Below are 20,304 nucleotides of genomic sequence, written 5' to 3'. Positions count from 1 at the left end.
GCAGTGCGTGCTAAGTCACTTCAGTCGCGTCTGACTCTGAGACCCCATGGACTGTAGCCCGCCAGGTTCCACTGTCCATGGGACTTTCTAGGCAAGAATGCGGGAGCGGGTTGCCATGCCCTCCTCCAGGGGATCTTTCCAACCCAGGGATGGAACCTGTGTCTCCTACATCTCATGCATTGGCAGGCAGGTTCTTCTAGCACCACTGGGAAGCCTATACACACAACATCAAATGACCACCCTCGAGGAGATCTGAAGGAACAAGATTCTGCTTGCCTTTTATGCCAGGACCAGAATCCCAATCCCATTTACTCAAGTTAATATTTAAGTTTACTTTGATAAGACTCTAAACAGAGGGTCATAGGACCCAGAAAGGTTCTGTCAAATATTAAAATCCACCACAGGATTAATATTGGCTACAAAAAGTCCAGAGTTTGACTGCATTAACAAAACTAACAATTTATGACAAAAGAGAAGTAGGGATCTAAAAAAAAATTGACAAACAAACAACAGTAAAAGAATTAAAAAAAAATAGTAAAACAATAAATCTTCTATCTTAGGACCCCTATCCCCATTCAAAAAATTTGAAACTGTGTTTTTCAGTTTTAAAGTCATACAGGCACACACTGCTATATTCAAAATGGATAACCAACAAGGACCTACTGTATGGCACATGGAACTCTGCTCAATGCTATGTGCCAGCCTAGATGGCAGGGGGGTTTGGGGGAGGATGGATACATGTGTTGTGTATGGCTGAGTCCCTTTGCTGTTCACCTGAGACTACTGGCAACATTGTTCATGGGCTATGCCCCAATACAAAATTAAAAGTTTAAAGTTTGGAAAAAAAAATAAAGTAATACATGCACATAATAAACACAATCTTCTTTTTCAAATGGCACAGAATTGAATGACAAAATACAATTCAGCCTTTCGTCCATCTTGCAATCTCTAGATGAAAACATTGGTAGCAGTCTGTGTATCCTTCCAGAGATTTTCTATGATCCACACAAACATGTAGGTTTTCTAACGCGCTTTTTGTTTTCGGTTAACAATACCACTTGGGCGTCCTTTCTGGTAAGCGCACCCCAGGTCACCTCCTCCTTCGTAATGGCTGCAAGTGTGGCTGAGCTGTATTTACTCAACTTGTTCCTAACAATGGGCACTGAGGTTGTTTTCCACGTGCTACTGCCAATGACACTGGGGTCAACATCTTGTTTAATGGTTTAAACGTGACTCAAATGTACAGTTCCCGTTGATTCTCTGAGGTCACTGGCTGGGAAGGAAAAGGGACCAGGAGGCCCACGGGCGTGCTGGCATTCCCAGTGTGTCCTGCAGGAGCCACAGGTCCCTGCAACACATACCACATTTCACCCCTCAAGAGCCAATGGCGAGGAGCCCAGGAGTCAGGCTCCCGGGTCCTTCCTTGATCAGAGCACTACGCTGCCTGTGCGCTCAATGCCAAGAAGCGAAATGAAGATCAAACAGTAAGTGCCGCTTAAATGTGAATAGTTAGTGACAAGCTGCTCTCTAAAGAGACGGCGCCAATTTAGGATGGGCAAACATGAGTGCCTCTTTGCTCGTGTTATTATGAAATGTTCTCATCCTTGACAATGTCAGAGTTGAGAACAACACAGGGGGTTGTCTCAATTTGTACTAGAATTATCAGTGAGCATTACCCCCACCCCCCATCAACTTAATTGGTTATTTGTATTTAGTTTTCTCCATGATGTCTTTTTTAGGGTACAGGTCTGTGTATTTCAGATATTCTATGACTAATAAAAAATAGAGCATTCATCTTACAGTGCAGTACTCACTAGCTTCTCCCTGTAAAAGAGAACCAGGTACACGGCAAAGAAGAATTTATCAGAATGGAGTAAAGCTGATGACGTGCATTACTTGCAACCCGGTAATCCCACTGCCCAGTGTATAGCACTGAGAAGACTGGCCATCAATGGGAGAGTGGACGGATGGTGAATGGGTGGGGGGCAGAGAGAAAACCTACTTGCAGAAGGATCAGCTCACTTCATGCCTCTTAGGTTAAGGTTCAAAATCTAGAACGCTGTTCCTAGTGCTGAGGAGACACACCCGTAACACAAGTAGAACAGGCCCAGGAAGGACCCACAGCCTGACACAGGGGCTTCAGTTGTGTCTGCCACGTCTGTGAGCAGTGGGCAGACAGATAACTGCCATCTTCTCAATACTTTTTTTTTTTCCCACTGAAGAAATAAGAGTGTTCACCTTATATTCCCAGAGGTTCTGGGGGGGCTTCACACCCAGGGCTTTCACTCGCTCCAGCTCCGTGAGGATGGCTCTTCGGTGGCTGCTGCTTTCTATGGTATACGGTGCCTTAGAAAATTCTTCCTCTGTCAGAGTTAAAAGCAACCTGGGGGGCAGGGTGGAAGCAAACTTTCCAGTCAGAACGCCACCTTATCAACACAAATACGCACTTTGGGCTTGAGGTAAGGCACCTAACATATGAAGTAACATGACTAACAGCAAACAAGTGAAAGCTTACTATTTGCCAGGGACTCTCTGAAAACACTTTGCTATATCTTCACTGACCCATCTACCAATTCTGCAAGGTAGGTGTTATCATGTCCATTTTGTGGGTGAGAAAACTGGCTTAGACAAATAAAATGACTCACCCAAGGCACACTCAGGAGGACCATTTTGTTCCCACCCTTGATCTTTCAGATATGCACTCTGACCTTACTATTTTTCAAAGTGTGTGTGTGTGTGTGTGTGTATAGAGAAAAAAAGCTAGAAGGAAATCCAATGAAACATCATGATAATAAAGATAACAGCAGATACATTATCTGTCCCCTTTCATCAGAAAATATGAATTTACCACCAGTGATTCCTCATTAAAGTACCCCATAAAGGTTTATTCTCCTTCACTCAGCAATGCCAGTTTTAGGAAGCTCTCCTCTGGAAGGAAGACAGTTATGCAAAGTACACTGTATTAACAAGGCAGAGAATCTTTCAACCATAATTCCAGGAGGGAGCGGGGTGAGGTGGGAGGTGGGGCACCAGGCAGGTTACCTGGGGACACCAGAAAGACAGCCGAGCAGTGAGGACCACACGTCTGATTCAAATGGGTTAGAGAGCAGCGGCCTGGTGGTCTAAGTACATCCCTGTGTGATTCCTCCAAGGAAGGGAGGCACCCAGTAAAGATGGACAGGGCTCAGGAAGGGGCAGGGAGCTTCGCTGATGGGCAGAAGCAGCCTGCCCCATTGCTCAGCGATGAGTGAGTTCCTCAAACTAATGGGTTCCTCCATTTGGACCAATGCAGTTTGGTACTGTCCAAAGCAGAAAAAAGAAGGAAACACCACAAGTGTGTGTTCGTAGAGGTCAATTAATAGACTCTAGCATATACACATACATATAAACACACACACACATATGTATATATATATACATATAAACACAGGTCTGCTTAGAACAATCATATTTCCCATTTAAATAAAGAACCCACAGTTCTATGTGTAGACCTGTATAAACATTGAAAAAAATCTGGACAGCTGTCCAGCAAGTGGTTTTTCCCTCAAGAGCAGGATGATGAAGTTATTTCATTTAGAAGTTCATTTAAGAACTAATGTCTTATAGTTCCACATTATTATTTTGAAATAAACACGTTACCCTTATAATCGGGAAGCAACAAACAATTAAGATGTCAACCAACGACATAAAATGGTATGGTTGCTTTAGAAAAGTTTAACGGTTCCCTAAAAGGTAAACAGAGTTACCTTATGACCCAGCAATTCCACTCCAAGAGTATTGAGTATTGAAAATACAAGTCCAGTAAAGTAATTAGCCTCCAACTAATAAAAATAAATGGAGGGAAAAAAAAAAGAAAAGAAAATACAAATCCACACAGAAACCTTTACACAAGCGATCACAGCAGCAGTGCTCCTAAAAGCTCCCAAATGGAATCAATCCAAATGTCCATCAACTGAAGAACGAATGAATGAAGAATGGAAATACTCTGAACAGGCAAATCCAGGAGACAGAAAGTAGAATGGTGCGTGCCGGGGGCTGAGAGAGGGGAAAATGAGGACTGACTGCCTTTAGCAGGAGCTTTCTTTTGGGGGGTGATGAGAATGTTCTAAAGCCAGACTGTGGCCATGGCTGCACATATCTGCAAATATATTAAAAACCATGGGTTATACACTTCAAATGGGTGAGTTTCCGGTTATGTGGACAGTATTTCAAAAACACTGTTTCAGAAATGTCAGTGACGCAGCAGCAGATTTTGCTCCTCACCTTCCGTTTACTCTTTCAGATAAAAACCTGTCTCTGTAGAGAGAGGCCCACGGGCCAAGCTGCTCCAGCCAGAGCACAACCTCCTCTGCCGTCCATCTGGCCACCGCCTTGTGGACCAGGAGGTGCCGCTCCGACTCCCTGCTGCTCCAGTGATACACCAGCAGGACCACCTGGGGAAAAGCGACACGGACCTTACTGCACCGGAAGATCAGAGAGGCCAGCTGCCGAGCAACGCGTGTGGGGCCGGGGAGGGAGGACGCCGGGCTGGGAGGCGAGGATGCCAAGGCCACACCACTGCCACAGGGAGCTGGGGAGCACGACCCTCGGTGGGCTCACCTCTGCTGATTTTTGGGGTGTTGTCGGGGAACACAGACAGAAATGGGACTCACTGCAAGGCACCTGGGAGCACTGCACCCTCGACCCCATCAATTTGGCCAATGTGACTGACCCATGTGCCTTTGCTATTGGAAAATTTGTTAACCGTAAGATTTTCGTAGCATGGACAGAACTTAAAAAGAAAAAGAGTCTTTAAGGTTTGAAGTTAGTAAAGTGCTATGCTCAAGACATGGCCTTGGTTCCAGCCCTAACACCTTTCTGCACCAGTTTCTTCCCCTCTAGAGCAGGAATAATGACAGTGTCTATTGCATAGGTTGTGAAGATGAAATGGGACAAAATTAACAGTTACTGGGCTCTGAATACCGGACTCTGTAGATACCTGTATAGGCAACATCCCAGGTTTCAACTTACACAGTGAATTACCATGTGTGATCACTTAGGAGTATTTCAACAGAACTGACTTCAGTGGCAACAGTGGGAGCGAGGGGCACAGAGACAGGCACTTACTGCCACCCCAGTTAGAGCTGTGAGCACTCCGGAATAGAAACCCCCTCCCCTGTGCTGGTTCCCCCGGCCTGTGTGGGGAGCGGAAGGCGTCTGATCATTCCCAAACTTCTGAAAGGCTGCAAGACTCTGGACTATGTCGTTATTCTGCTGAATGTCTTCAAATCGCATTCTAATGGCATCAGGAAATAATTTTTCAACGGCGTCCCTATCAAGAGACAGAAAAAAAAAAGACAGTTGTTTAACTAAATACATTTAAAATGTTTAGAGGACAAAATAACACTGATGTCAACATTTAATAATATACCAAGGATTTCCCTGCTTGTCCAGTGATTAAGAATCCACCTTCCAATGCGGGGGATGTGAGTTTGAGACAGAGAACTAAGATCCCAAAAGCTATGCGGCCACTAAGCCCATGCATCACAACTACTCGGCCCGCAGGTCCCAATGAAGACCCGACGCAGCCAAAAATAAACAGACATTTTAAAAATACATATGCCAGGATTCAGAAAGAATGGACAAGAAGGTTGGTTATAGCCCTATTGTAACAACAACAAATCAAAAACATCTACATGTCCACCGTTAGGGAAGCAGCTAAACAAAACATAGCATATTCCTACAGAGAAACAATACATCGTTTTAAAAGTAAGGTTACTGGATATCACTGGGTATCAAGATGAATAAATTTAATTCAAATATGCTGTTTGAATGAAATAGGAAACTGTGGAAACACAGACTGTACACAACTGACGTAAGAAAATATTTGCATTTCCTATTGGCACATAAATGCATAAAAGTATCATAATTGAAATTACTCTGCGAAAAAGGAAGAATTGTTAAGATGGGGGGAGGTGGGGTCAAAAGGGTCTTTATCAGCAATGATCTGATTTTTTAAAAGAATGTAAATGACTATACATGAACTGCTTATATTATTAAAAATTAATTCATAAAAAAGTAAAAAGGTGAAGCTCAGTTGTAAAAGTTAGACCAACCATCAGGCTATGCTGTAGGGCTCTTTATCTTCAATACACAATTAGAGAAGCTTTTTTTTCCACACCAGAGAACCCTTCTTCATTTTAAGATTAACCTGCACCGAGACTGACAGGTCAGGGCAAAGTGTTTGTAAATACATTTCCTGTGAAAAGGAGAACGCTGGGTTAATGTTTTTATGGAACTTCCTGGTACTCTTTCGATAGAGAGAAGGCAACAGAAAGGATTTTAGCCTCATAGACCTCCCAGGAGCAGGATGAACATTATGAATAGAAGAAGGGGAAAAAAAAAGAAAAACCCCACCATCTGAAGGTCTTATCTGCTATGTGATGCCATGCATGGGAAACTCTATGAATGTGATAAACGAACAGAGTTTAATCAGAGATTAGGAAAATCAGCATCACACTAATTATTCAGAATCATACAGTTAGACCATTTTCTCTATTAGACCTAGGGTGTTCTCAGTGAACACAAACCAGTCAGAAGTATTGCGTACCAAGGGTTACAGAAAACAGTCTGATGACCAGTTTCTTTCTTGCTCTCATTTATAATAAATAACAGACATATCACGGTCACCTGTGAGGAAGGGAGGCGGGACTTGCAGGCCCGTGAGCCCCTGCACTCACACGTCAGGGGATCCAGGGTGACCCCGAGGCAGTGGGCGCCACGTCCCTGGCCTCTTGAGACGTGGCTGCTCCCATTGAGAGAAACCAGCCTGTACAAGCGCAGTGAGCTGCCCATGTGGACCTGAGCATTACCTGAGCAGAATATTGACTTTGGGGAAACCTTCCCATCTTTCTCTGCATTCCGGACACTCTGTTTTCTTCGAAGAGGCCCACCACAGAGCTAGGCAGTGCCGGCAGAAGCTGTGCCCACAGTTCAAGGTGGTGGGGTTAACCAGGATGTCATAACAGCAGTGGCAGGAGAATTCATTAATGGAAATCTGAGGGCTGGTGCTCTGGAGCGGGTCATTTTTCTCAAGGCTTGCTGCATCCAGATCATTCTGCGGAGACTCCTCCATCTCTTAGCAAATTCTGGAATCCATAGACATAGAAAATCCCAGACTCAGCAGACCGATCCAAGACCTCATTAAACCTAGGGGAAAAAGAGAACAGAAATAGGATGAATAATTTAGCAGGTGTTTGAGATGACAGATGGTCTATTAACGCTCTGATTTTTAAATGTGACAAACTTGGTTTCTAAAAAGTTACATTCCGTAAATCACGTAAACATCACTCAATTTTTCGACCTACTGTCACACTTTCAAAAATTAAGTAAAGCAAAAGAGTACAGAGGAAAATTCAGTGGGCTCGGGTTGGGGGAGGCTGGAGAATTCTAGATCCTTCCCTGCTAACTTCCTTGGAAGATTTAATTTCTCTGGCCTCAGTTTTCTGAATGAAATCTGTGACGTCCCTTCAATGTACATTAAGTTTAAATAAACCAGACTCTTGGCCCACTAAAATGTCTAGAGTTGGCAATAACAGACGCACTTCGTATAAACAACAGATTTTATTCAAACAAATCTGCCTTCCCCTGAGGTAATTATTTAACATCTGACTTCAGAGGCTCCCATAGGGACAGTACCTGGAAGAGAGGCCTGGTTCTGAGATGCCCCATGCCAGGCCTACTGGCCAGGGGCTAAATATCCCTCCTTTCTCCCCAAATCAACCCAAACATGCACATCCTGCTTTTTGGATCCTGCTAGTTTGGTGCCACAGAAACATGCTAATGTCACTAATAAGCTAAAGGCAAAGGACCATGCTCTTCTCATTCTCATCTGGGTCTTAAGGGATTTTTATTGAGAAGCAGTATGATGAGGGCATGGAGTTAGAAGTTCAACTCTCCATCTCTGGGACTAAGTTACCTGGGCTCTCCCAGCCTTATTTCCTCAACTTCACAGTGTCTTATGAGGGTTGCGCTGTGATAAGCTGCTTCAGTCTTATCCTACTCTTTGCAACCCCATGGACTGTAGCCCACCAGGCTCCTCTGTCCATGGGATTCTCTGGGCAAGAATACTGGAGTGGGTTGCCATTTCCTTCTCCAGGGGATCTTTTCAACTTCAAGGATTGAATCCATGTCTCTTATGTCTCCTGCATTGGCAGGTGGGTTCTTTCCCACTAGTGCCACCTGGGAAGCCCTTGTGAGGGTTAGAGATGGTGAACTAGGGTGGTGGATGGTGTAAACAGGGCCTAAAGAAATTATTATTCATATTGCTACTGGAATTAGCATGCACCAGACACTGGTGGGGATGTTTCTCAATCTCACTATTATTACAGGAAAGAAAGTAAATTGCTGTCGATCACCCACACTGGTTTTGCAGAGAAGGACTCTTTGCAGGCACAGTGGTTGAGAACACAGGTCCCAGCTCTGCCCTCTGGATTTGAGTCTCAGGTCTCTCGGCTATTAATAGGGGTGGTAATAGGGGCTTCCCTGGTGGCTCAGTGGTAAAGGACTGTCTGCAATGCAGGAGACGTAGGTTCAATCCTTGAGTCAGGAGGATCCCCTAGAGAAAGAAATGGCAACTCAATCCAGGATTCTTGCCTGGGAAATTCCATGGACAGAGGAGCCTGATGGGCTAAAATGCACGGGGTCACAGAGTTGGACACGACTTAGCAACTAAACAACAACAATAAACAACAATAGCATTTACCTCATTGGGAAATTTTGAGTTAGATAAGAGAATACAATTAAAGTGCCTGGCATACGGTAAGTAGACCATAAGTGGTAACAATTTCTCTGATTTTCAGGGAATTGTATCACTTTTTACAGGGCACAAATTTTAAATTAAGCATTATCACACTATTTTAAACAAGAAAATCCATAAACACAAGAATACAAATCATGGCCACTCTTTGGTGGTCTGCTGCCCATCTGATCCACTACAGCTTTCTGAATCCCTAAGAAACAATTACATCTGAGAAGTATGCTCAGCAAATCAATGAGATGCACTGAAAACTGCAATGCCTACAGTCAGCATTGGTCAACAGAAAGGGCCCAGTTCTTCTCCATGACAACACCCAGCAACCAATGCTTCAAAAGTTGAACAAATTGCGCTACGAACTTTTGTCTCATTGACCATATTCACCTGAGCTTTTGTCAACCGATTACCACTTCTTCAAGCATCTCAACAACTTTCTGCAGGGAAAATGCTTCCACAAATCAGCAGGAGGCAAAAAAATGCTTTCAAAGAGTTTGTCAAATCCTGAAGCACAGATGTTTATGCTACAGGAATAAACATACTTATTGCTCATTGGCAAAAGTGGTGTTGATTGTAATGGTTCCTATTTTGATTAATAATCATGTGTTTGAGCCTAGTTATAATGATTTAAAATTCACAACTTTAATTAAACCACAATTACGTTTGCACCAACCTAATGTCAGTAGGCTATGGTCTTTCCAGTAGTCATATATGGATGTGAGAGCTGGACCATAAAGAAGGAAGAGAGCTGAAGAATTGATGCTTTTGAACTGTGGTGTTGGAGAAGACTTTTTAGAGTCCCTTGGACAGCAAGGAGATCAAACCAGTTAATACTAAAGGAAATCAACTGTGAATACCCTTTGGAAGAACTGATAGCGAAGCTCCAAACTTTGGCAATACCTGGTGCAAACAGCCGACTCATTGGAAAAGACCCTGATGCTGGGAAAGAATGAGGGCAAGCAGAGAAGGGGGTGACAGAAGATGAGATGGTTGGATGGCATCACTGATTCAATGGACATGAACTTGGGTAAACTCCACGAGATGGTGAGGGACAGGGAAGCCCGGCGTGCTGCAGTCCATGGGGTCGAGAAGAATTAGACATGACTCAGTGACGGAACAACAACGTTAGTAGTTGCTTTGTTGGGTGGGAGAGGATCATGATTTCTTTGGTTTTGGTTTTCTGCATTTACTAAGCTGTTCTTAATGAAAATGATGTTATAACTGTAAAAACACAGAGAAAATCATAAAAAATAAACCACATTTGCTGATTACTTGTATGTTTTTAAAAAGCTTTTAAAAATCAACTGAATTCTATTTACTTTTGGCTGCACTGGGTCTGCATTGCTGTTTGGGCTTCCCCTAGCTGTGGCAAGAGAGGGCTTTCTCGTGTGGCGTGCAGGTTTCTCCCTGTGGTGGCTTCTTGTTGCCAAGCTCAGGCTCGAGCGTGGCAGGTATTGCAGGCTTCAGTAGTTGAGGTTCATAGGCTCAAGCTGCCCTGTGGCATGTGGAATCTTCCCAAACCAAGATTGAACTGGTGTCCCCTGCATTGGCAGGCAGATTCTTAACCACTGGACAGGGAAGTCTTATCTGTACGTTTAAGAAACATTTAAACATTTTCTGCTTTCCTCTGGGCAGTCTCTTCAAATTACATTGAGAGAGCTCATATATACAGGTTTTCAGAGAAAGGAATCATCATTTTGATAAAGTGATTCTTTATTTGTCCAATACTAATTAAACAACTACCATGTGGATAGTTATCCCAGGAAATAATCACTGGACCATTTTTAGCTACTGAGTATCACCAAGGAGCTGGGTGGGCACTTGAAGTGCATTCACGAGCACACCTACATTCACTATTGGAGGCAGGATACAGAGGCTTCTGGTGAGGGCTGTACAGGGTGAGAAGAGATGGGCCTGGTCTGGGCGCTATTCTTGGTGCTTCCCGGGGAGCAGTGAGTGACACACCAGGAGATACAGCCCTGTGTCCCATGCCTGGTTCATGACAGGGGGGCGGATGAGGGCACATAAAGGTTTTGGAGGCAAATCAAATCAGTAAAGCTGCGCTTGAGGAGTGGGCTTCCCTGGTAGTTCAGCTGGTAAAGAATCCACCTGCAATGCAGGAGACCCCGGTTCGATTCCTGGGTCTGGCAGATCCACGGGAGAAGGGATAGGCTACTCATTCCAGTGCTTGAGGATGATAAATCTCATCAGGAAGGTGGGCTGGCTGGGACAAGGTAGAAGGGAGGTGCTGTTACTTCTGCAACTATGGTGACAAACATGAAAATGCAAAGAAAGAGATCAATCTATGCAAGAGATATTACAAAAGTCACTTCTGAGCTTTGGTGACTAGAGAGAAGAATGATTAAAGAGGTTGTCTAGGTTCTAGAACTGGGGAAGTAGACGGTTCTGCTGATAGAAATGGGTCACAGCAGGGACTTTCCTTGTGGTCCTGTGGTTAACATTCTGCACTCCTGATGCAGGGGGACCCGGTTCGATTCCTGGTCAGGGAACTAGATCCCACGTGCTCCAACTAAGAGCCTGCATGCTGCAACTAAAGCTCTGGCACAACTGAATAAACACATTAAAAAAAAAAAAGAGTCCCTTTAAACTAATGGGGCCCGGCTTGAAGAGAAGGTAAGTCGAATTTCAGAAGGGTTGAGTTTGAGGTGATGACAAAATTTCCAAGAACTGCCTAGTGAGCATGTGGAGATATGAAACTGTAGTTGTGAGGTAAGGGCGAGGCCAAGTGTGTGGATCTCGAAGTCATTTGAAATGGCAACATATATGGAAATAAATTTCTCACCTTTTAAAACTAGAATGCACCAATAATTCTTAGTTTATCAGATCTGAAAGTTATTTCTCATGAGAGAAAATAAGATATCAAAAGTGTATTTTACAAGTCATGTTTGGAAAAGCTGAGGTGGCCACTAACTCTTTTTTAACTGTCTTCCACAAACTAGAAACTGCATGGACTTTGATTACTTCTTAGGAATTCGGCTCGTTTCATTTTACTCTAAATTGAAAAACTGGAAGTTAACAGAGATAGGGTGCACAACTTAACTGAATTCAACTGATCTTTTCTGCTATTTTTGTATAAGTATTTGGGTTTTTTCTATTAAAGAAAGCAACAGGAAAGCAAAAGAAGTAAAGTGCCTCCTAGATGATAAAAATCTAGCTCAGATACTAAAGTTCCGAGCTGTGGCCTTTTGACTTGGCGAAACACCCCCCTGCACTGCAAAGGCCTCTTTGAGGATGTTTATGACGATTCTCTACAAACTCCGCACACACAGCAAAAGACTGCTTTGCTGGTTGAGCTCCTTCACAGGGAAGCGCGTGTGAGAACACACCCACAGCCTGCTGCTCTTCCTCTGTCATGGTCTCAGAGAAGGCCGGGGGGAAGTGGTTAGGACTGGGGCGAGAAGCCTTCCACCCTACTCCCAATGCCCTGTCCACACGGAGACACTTCGGTTTGTGCTTAATCATTGCATGACAAGACCAATGTTGATTACCTTGCTTAAAACTAGTGGGAAAAAAATGCCTGAGTTGGAAAAGCCTGCAAAACTGCAAACAGAGACAAGTTAACAACAACAGCCTGGATACCACAGAACTGAAGACCTCTGCACTGAGTCACTCTGCAGAGCCGCGGTTTCTAACAGGTGAAGCTGGCTGTCTGACGTCTGTATTTGTGCTTCGAGGGGTCAGGGCACACTCTGAAATCACGGGCCAAGTTTGTGCTTGTCTACATGAGCGTTTTCCTGAAGGAAATCTAGGTTTTTACTTACTCTCTTGGGGCTTCTCAGGTAGCACTAGGGGTAAAGAACCCTCCTGCCAGTGCAGGAGACACGGGTCAGGAAAATCCCCTGGAGAAGGAAATGGCAACCGCTCTAGTATTCTTGTCTGGAGAATCCCATGGACAGAGGAGCCTGGAGGGTTACAGTTCATGGGGTTGCAAAGTCAGATATGACTGCATTGACTCAGTATGCATAGCATGCAAAGCGGACCAAGACCCAGATAAGGCTAAGAACCACTGATAATCCAGTGAGATAAGGGCTTTATTAATGTAACCCCCACTGCTCCCCACAGCTTCCTAGGTGGCTGTAATGAACCCAGGTAAGCTCTCCACAGTGACGCAGCATTACTGTCAAGAGCAGCCGTCCTCCTCAACCTGGCAGTTTCAACAGAGGCACCGCCTGGTCTTTTCTTTCTTCTTCCAGCCGCACAGTATGTGGGATGGCCAGGGATCGAATCTGTACTGGAAGCGCAGAGTCTTAATCACTGGACCACCAAGTCCCAACATCTGGTCTTCAGACAGGCAATTTTCACGAGGTGCTTTTCTTCCTCCTCCTCCTCTCCCACTATCTATTGAATTTGATGCCAGCATTTAAAACAATCTGATTTCACAGGCAAATCCAGATTCCTGGCTGCTTCTGAAAATTCAGAAGATCTGGCAACCCTGGGTGCTCCTTTTGTGTGTTAAGAATCTGCTGAAGCTAGGTATCTGAGCCAATGCCCGCTTCAGAGGGAGCTGCAGTCTTCACCCAGCTGGTTTCCTCACTTCCATTAGCTGCCGGATTCCAGTGGATATTTGTGTTTTCATAACTTGTTCCGTAAGGTGCTGCCTTCTGGGTCCACCATGAGTGTGTGACATTTCTGGGTTGACTGGCCTTTTAGGCTAGAAAGCTTCTGGAGGTCTATGGGTTTATAGTTCTTCTCTTTCTCTGCTGTCGGGTGGTTACTTATGAGGTCTTCCTCATATTTTTCTACGTTACCCCTTCTATTCTGCTTTAGACGCAGCAGATTCTGTGTGTCAACAGCTGTGCATTGACGGCAGGGGTCAAGTTTAAAAATCCTAAGCTGGCTTTATTCTCATCATATCCTCACAGACCTAGCACCTATTTATCAAATATTTCAGTAGAGGCCTTTAAAACACTTAATTTTTTGGAGGTCTTACCTATTCCTGGTTCTGAGGGACAGAGTAATACACCTCAGTTTTTTCTTTTTTTTTTTACACCTCAGTTTTAAAATCAGAAGACAGATTCTGATTCCTGGCTTCATTACTAGACATGAGATCACAGGCAAATTATTCATCGTCCCCAAGGCTCACATCACCAGACATAAGCAATGGGGTTACTGCTGCTCATGTGACAGGACTGGCCTCAGAACTGAGAAGACAACACATAGGAAGTGCTCATGGTCCCTTCTTCCACATCACGTTCCAGCAGGTGGATTTGTCAATTCATTCATGTGAAGAATTGCTAAGGTGGTAGCTTTTCTGCCCATGCCATATAACCAACAACTTCCTCTACCACGTAACTTTTACTTATTAAAATGACCACATCTGCTTTTATTGCAAGAGACATGGACATTTTAAAAACTTTGTATTATGTTTTTGGCTGCATCTCATGGCATGTGGGGTCTTAGTTCCCCAATGAGGGACTGAACCTGTGCCCTCCGCAGTGGAAGCACACAGTCCTAACCACTGGAGTGCCGGGGAATTCTCTACCCTGTAACTTTTTAACACTTGGAGAGACAAGACTTCCTGAGCAGCACACCATCTCTAAAGTTGCCATGTCAAGAAATGGCATAAAATCTTAGAAAGCATTAATATGTGAAATATGACATGAATATAAGCACAGGAACAAACTGCACAGCTGACATTTTCTAAAATGTTCACGGGTTAGGTCTGTTGGCACAACTGATAGGAAACAATTGCTAGAAAATAATTATCACAAGATATCTATCACCCCAAAGCTATGTATATTCTCCCAAGAAATAGCTAACTGACAGGGTACAACTATCTGAAAATCCATGGGGAGAAAAAAGAGCTGAGACACATATCATGTCCCAACGATTCTATGTAACTAAAGAACCTGGAATGAATTTGGCTACTCTGTCCCTGGAAGGAAAGTTGCTTGTCAAGTCTCATCTATGGATTTACCTGGAGGCCTGCTCTCCAGGAGAAGGCAGGGGCCCTGCGATAGCCTGCTTCATTCTTTAGTCCCTCAGTAACATTATATTAATCAATGATTTTTATTGAGTCTATCAAAGAAGAATGCATTAATCTTCAGTTTAAGAATTTTTATACCTTAGCTTCTAAAGACCTCACTATGTGATGACTGCTAATTGTTTAGAAAGTGAAATTATCAAGCTGCTTAGTTCAGTGAAATTACGGTTCTACTTCTTCACTCAACAAAACACTGATTGTGACTATAATACATAATGAACGTTTTAGGAATAAGTCTTTGAAGAGCTAATGTATTGGGATTCCAGTCTGAAAAATATGATTTCAACTATTTCTTAGCAGAGATGTTGGCTGCAAGAATACAAAGATTTTGGCTTTAGATAGGTCTCTAGTTAAGTTATTTCTTCCCATTACATACTGTCTAACAACAGAGAATAATGACAATTGCTAATATTGATTGAGCCCTTATATAATGTGAGAGGTATAATAATCTTATGGGATAATTATTACTATCACCTCCATTTTACTGATGAGAAACTGGAGACCTAACTGGTATAGGACACAGTCAGACTTTTTTGTTTTGTTTTTTTCAGACAACACAAATTTCTTTTCTTTCTTACTTTTTCTTTTTTTTGGCTGCATGGTGCAGCATGTGGGATCCTAGTTCCCCGACCAGGGATCAAACCCATGCCTCCTGCAGTGGAAGCCAGGGAATTCTGGGTCAGGTTTTAAATCATGGTCTCAAGTAAAGCCTGTCCTCGTAACACTTCATCAGTCTAGGCCATATCATAGAGGCGCCACCGCGAAGCTGAGAAATTCAAATCAGAATCTGACATCACTGCATTTCAGAACAAGAACTGCAGCTTGAGGCTGTTAGGGTGAGCATGCTCTTCCACCTAGGAGATAAACAAGCAGAAATATTCACAAGAGAAGTAGGGGTGATGGTGTTTGGGTGTACCCCATTTCTGGCACCCCAAGTCCAGCCCTGGGGACACCACTGTAGACACTAGCAGAACACTACAGAAATTATCAAATGTCCAAAGAGAGACTACCCATTTCTAGTGATTATGAGATACAGAGAAACGAGTCCAAATGTAAACAAAGCAAAGATCAGAAGCGGCAATAAAAAGAGAACGTGGTAAATACTTCTTGCAGGTGTTGGAAACTGGCTTTCATTAACATAAGAGAAGCACTTCCAGGCTCTTACTGTATAAAACTCTGTGTTTTTCCAACTCCAAAGAGACATATTTTCTGTATCAACTGGGTCAGGAATCACTAGGGCAAAGGTAGCCAGCCAGCTCATGGGTTAGGTCTGTCGGTACAACTGATAGAAAACAACTGCTAGGGAATAATTATCACAAGGTATCTATCACCCCAACCTTATGTATATTCTCCCAAAGAAATAGCTAACTGACAGGGTACGACTGTCTGAAAATCCATGGGGGAAAAAAAGATCTGGGACATTTACAACGTCCCAGTGATTCTATGTAACTGGAGACTGACTTGCTGCCTACACTCGGGAGGCCCTGTGATTTACTGCCCTGGAGTGATGTTGTGCAAGACAAGAGCACACAGGGAAGCGTCTGTAGAGGATATGCAAATGACTTATCTTGTATCAAACAATGGAGATGTCCAATAATTTAGAAAGTGATCGAAAACTACTGGTGGTCACCACTAACCCATACCATAGCTACTGGTTTGTAAACTATCCCATGATGACTCACACATTTCTAAATTCATGAATCCTTTTCAGGTTTTGCACACTGCTGGTTAAGCAACCTGTGCCTCTCCAACCAAATCCTGAGCTCCTGAAGGTCAGGAACCAAATCAGAGAATTCTATCATTGTACCTGAGAGTGGCTGGCACAAAGCTGAGTTCTAGGTATTTGGAGCTGAAAATAGAACTCACAAACCTTTGATTTCTATCACAGAAATTTCTTAGAACCTCTGCCAGAATCAACCGAGAAGTCTGGTGAACTCAAACAAAGATATCTGGCAGAGTGGCCCAGGAATGCTCCTTTTAAAGAAGCCCCTTAGAATATTCTTTACCAAAAAAAAAAAAAGTTATTTTTAATTGAAGGATAATTGCTTTACAATATTGTGTTGGTTTCTGCCATACATCAACATTAATCAACCATAGACATACATATGTTTCCTCCTTCTTAAACCTCCCTCCTACTGCTCACCCTATCCCGCCCCTCTAGGTTGTCACAGATCTTACTTACATGGATGTTTAGGAACTGAGAGCTGTTACATAAAAATAAACACTTACAATCCTAAGTATATGTTTCACACAAGGTTGAGGCAAGACAGTAACAAAATCAAGTTTAAATAATATTTCCAATTTCATTTCCTTTCCTCTCCAATCCCTCCTCTCTCCAGTCGTAATCATCCTCCTGGAGCAAAATCCTGATCTAGTCCTTCCTTTACTCAAAACCTTTCCAACTGTGACATTATAAAACCCATGGTCATTTAAGAATCTTTATGGCCCAGCTGCAATTAACAGAATTTTTAAACTAAGAGCACAAACTCTGGGGCCAGAATGACTAGTGCCAAATCCCAATGACTCCAATTATTAGATGTGTGACCTCAGGCAAGTTACTTAACCTGTCTGTGCCTCAGTTTCTTAATCTGTAAAGTGGGGATATGGATAGTAACTGCCTGATAGGGTTGCTGACAGGATTAAATGAACTAATGCACTCACAGCACTCAGAATAGTGCCTGGCACACAGTAAGTGCAAAGTCAAGTGTTAGTTTTTACCATTATCCTGATCACCTGCTGCTACTCACCTACTCAGAGGTGATACTCTAGTCCCACCTGTTAATTCCTGTGCTTTCCCCACACTGTTCTGTCTGTAACACAGCTCCACACCATCTCTGGGTGAAAAATGTCCAACTGACAAGACCCAAATCAACCATCACTCGAAAATCTTTAATGACTAACCTTCCTCATAGATCAAATTAACCCTTCCTGCCTCTGTGCACTAATGTAACTTTCATTTGTGCATGTTTTCTCTTCTTCTAGACTATGATTAACCTGGAGACGTTAGTATAATTGAAATAGTACTGTTTTAAGAGTGACACAGTCCATCTATCTCCTCTGAGCCTCTATTTCCCATTTCTAAGTTCAGGATAATAACAGTTCCTTTGAAGGAGGCTTAAATGACTGATTTCTCTCTACAGATAGTCAGAAAACCTGCTGTATGATTGATTGGCATTAACAGAATTATTAATAGTGGTGTTTATTTAGTGCCAGCTAGGTAGGTAGTACCGGTGTCAAATACCCGAACATCAAAAAAAAAAACCAAACAAACAAAACTGCCCTGGAACAGCTCAATGTTTCCATCAAGTTTATAGAAATCTGCAGGGAAACACAGAACACATGGGTTTGTATGTCCCTAGGTGGGCTTGTTTACAAGACAGCTGTGACAACAAACCAAACCTAACCCAACACACACGTGCACTCTTGCGCGTCTGCTCTGGGACGTGCACCAGGAGTGAAAGGTAGTAAAACTCCTGCCCATTGGCGTTTCAGAGCATGTCATCAAGACCATCTACAAGGTCTGGCCAAGGACTGGCCAATGGGCTTCGGCGGGGAGGACCCAACGAGGGCTGCGGAGGGCAAGACAGCACCTGGCTCCTTCTCCCCACCAAAAGTTGGAGGGTCGCCTTCTGCCCCGCCAAAGATCCCCTATCAGGCACGGCCTGATTCTCTTTTGCCTTTTTTTTTTTTTTTTAATAAAGAAAACTCTCTTTTGCATAAGTGCAGTTTTCTAAGCCATGAAGTCAGAATCACAAGAGTTGGGAGTGTTGATCTGGGTTTCACTTTTCCTTTCCGCGAGTCCCTTATCCTCTATTAAAACGGGATCATTCGTTCAGCCCTGGGGCCAGAACGCACCCGGCTAATTAGATCTGAAGCCCAGCCTGGCGTCTATCTGGAGCCCGGTCAATTCTGCACGCGCTGTCGCAGGCTGCGGCCCGCGCTGCCGGGGGCGGGGTCCCGGTCATCTCCCTCCAAGGTGTGAGGCAGCCACGTCCTCTCCGTCTCGCCGTGGGGAGGTCCAGAAACTACAGGCTCGGACTGTGACCCGGGAGGGAACACAGGTGAGGTCCAGGAACCGGCTTGCCGAGGTGGGGCTCTCGGGAAGGATGGAGAAGCTGGCCAAAGTGGGGTCCCAAAGCCAGGACTGAAGCTGCACAGAACCCAGGTCTGGGAGGGGAGATCCCGCCCACCTCCTCCGAGCCCGTCCTCCACCGCCTCCATCCACACCCAAAATCGAGCCCGGCCGCACCCTGGCTACCCTCCGCCAAGCCGCTTCTTACCTCTGCGCTCATGGCCAACCAGGCCGTCGACCCCTTCCTGGGCCCCTTCGCGGACACAGAGGAAGAGAGAGCCGCTCCACTTCCGGAAATAACCTTGGACTGACTGCGGAGGAGGGTACCCCGCCGGCCCGCGACCATAGAGGAGAGACAGCAGTCGTTCCCCACCCGCCTGAACCCTGCGCCCTCCCGGCTGCCTAGAGCGGCCACTCCCGCGCCTGGGGGTCCGCGCAGGCGTACTACCGCCAGCCCCGCCCCTTCCCCTTGGGTGGACAGATCTTGTGGGCAGGGCGTTACACCCTGAAGGTGCTCCCGCGGGGTATCTGGGTTTTTTTGCTAACTGCAGGAAACAGCTTTGCCCGGAAATTAAAGTAATATTGCAAGACCGTACTGTACTCGCCACGATTTTTTTTTGGCGCTTACTTTGTATGCAGAAATCAGAGGACCATCGCTATATTTCCATTTGCAGTATTAAGAATCGGATTATTAAAATATCTTTCTTATCACCACGTTTTTTTCTCACCCAGCGTCTTGGTTGTTAAGCTGTGCTGTGGTATGCTTAGGCGTTCAGTCGTGTCCGACTCTGCGACCCTGTGGACTGTAACCCGCCAAGAACCTCTGTCCATGGGGACTCTCCAGGCGGGAATAGTGGAGTGGGTTGGCATGCACTCCGCTAGGGGATCCTCCCAACCCAGGGATCGAACCCAGGTCTCGCGCATTGCAGGCAGGTTCTTCACTGTCTGAGCCACCAGTTAAGAATTCATTCTGATTATCTGCTTTAACTCACTGGCCTGGAGATTGATAAAACCGATCATTTTTTTCCCCTAGCAATCAAATGTGCAGAGTAAAAAGACTGATGTTCTGTGCTAGTGCTAGGAGTGTATGAACTCATTTTCTGGAGGATAGTCTGGCGATAGGCAGCAGCATACTTTTAACATTGCAGTGAAAGATACATGACAAAATTTACCATTTTAACTATTTTCAAGTGTGCAATTCACTGGAACTAAGTGTATCCACTGATTGTGCGAGCATGACTAACATCCATCTCTAGGACTTTATCATCTTCTCAAACTGGAAGTTCATATTCATTCAACAATTCTCAATAGTTCCTTGCCCAGCCTCTGATAACTACCATCTAGGTACCACATGTAATTGGAATCATACAGTGTTTGGCTTGTTGTGACTGGCTTATTTCACCCACCATAGTGTTCTTCAGGTTCATCTACTTTGTA

General features: G+C 44.3%; 1 protein-coding gene across 1 annotated transcript in view; it reads right to left on the bottom strand.

The window, feature by feature from the left end:
• Positions 1 to 19,410, bottom strand: part of BFAR (bifunctional apoptosis regulator) — a 29,413-nt gene extending 10,003 nt beyond the window's left edge. Inside the window, exons 1-5 of the mRNA XM_065924374.1 lie at positions 19,076 to 19,410; positions 6,852 to 7,188; positions 5,107 to 5,311; positions 4,264 to 4,433; positions 2,239 to 2,383 (exon numbers count right to left, since the gene is read on the bottom strand). Coding sequence (XP_065780446.1) covers positions 2,239 to 2,383; positions 4,264 to 4,433; positions 5,107 to 5,311; positions 6,852 to 7,114 — 783 coding nt within the window. The 5' untranslated portion in view covers positions 7,115 to 7,188; positions 19,076 to 19,410. The remainder of the gene's footprint in view (positions 1 to 2,238; positions 2,384 to 4,263; positions 4,434 to 5,106; positions 5,312 to 6,851; positions 7,189 to 19,075) is intronic.
• Between the last annotated feature and the right edge of the window lie 894 nt (positions 19,411 to 20,304).

This window comes from Muntiacus reevesi, chromosome 2, assembly GCF_963930625.1.
Source record: "Muntiacus reevesi chromosome 2, mMunRee1.1, whole genome shotgun sequence".
Classification (NCBI taxonomy): Eukaryota; Metazoa; Chordata; class Mammalia; order Artiodactyla; family Cervidae; genus Muntiacus; species Muntiacus reevesi.
Note: the sequence above shows the minus strand (reverse complement) of the source record. Positions and strands in the feature narration are given on the sequence as shown.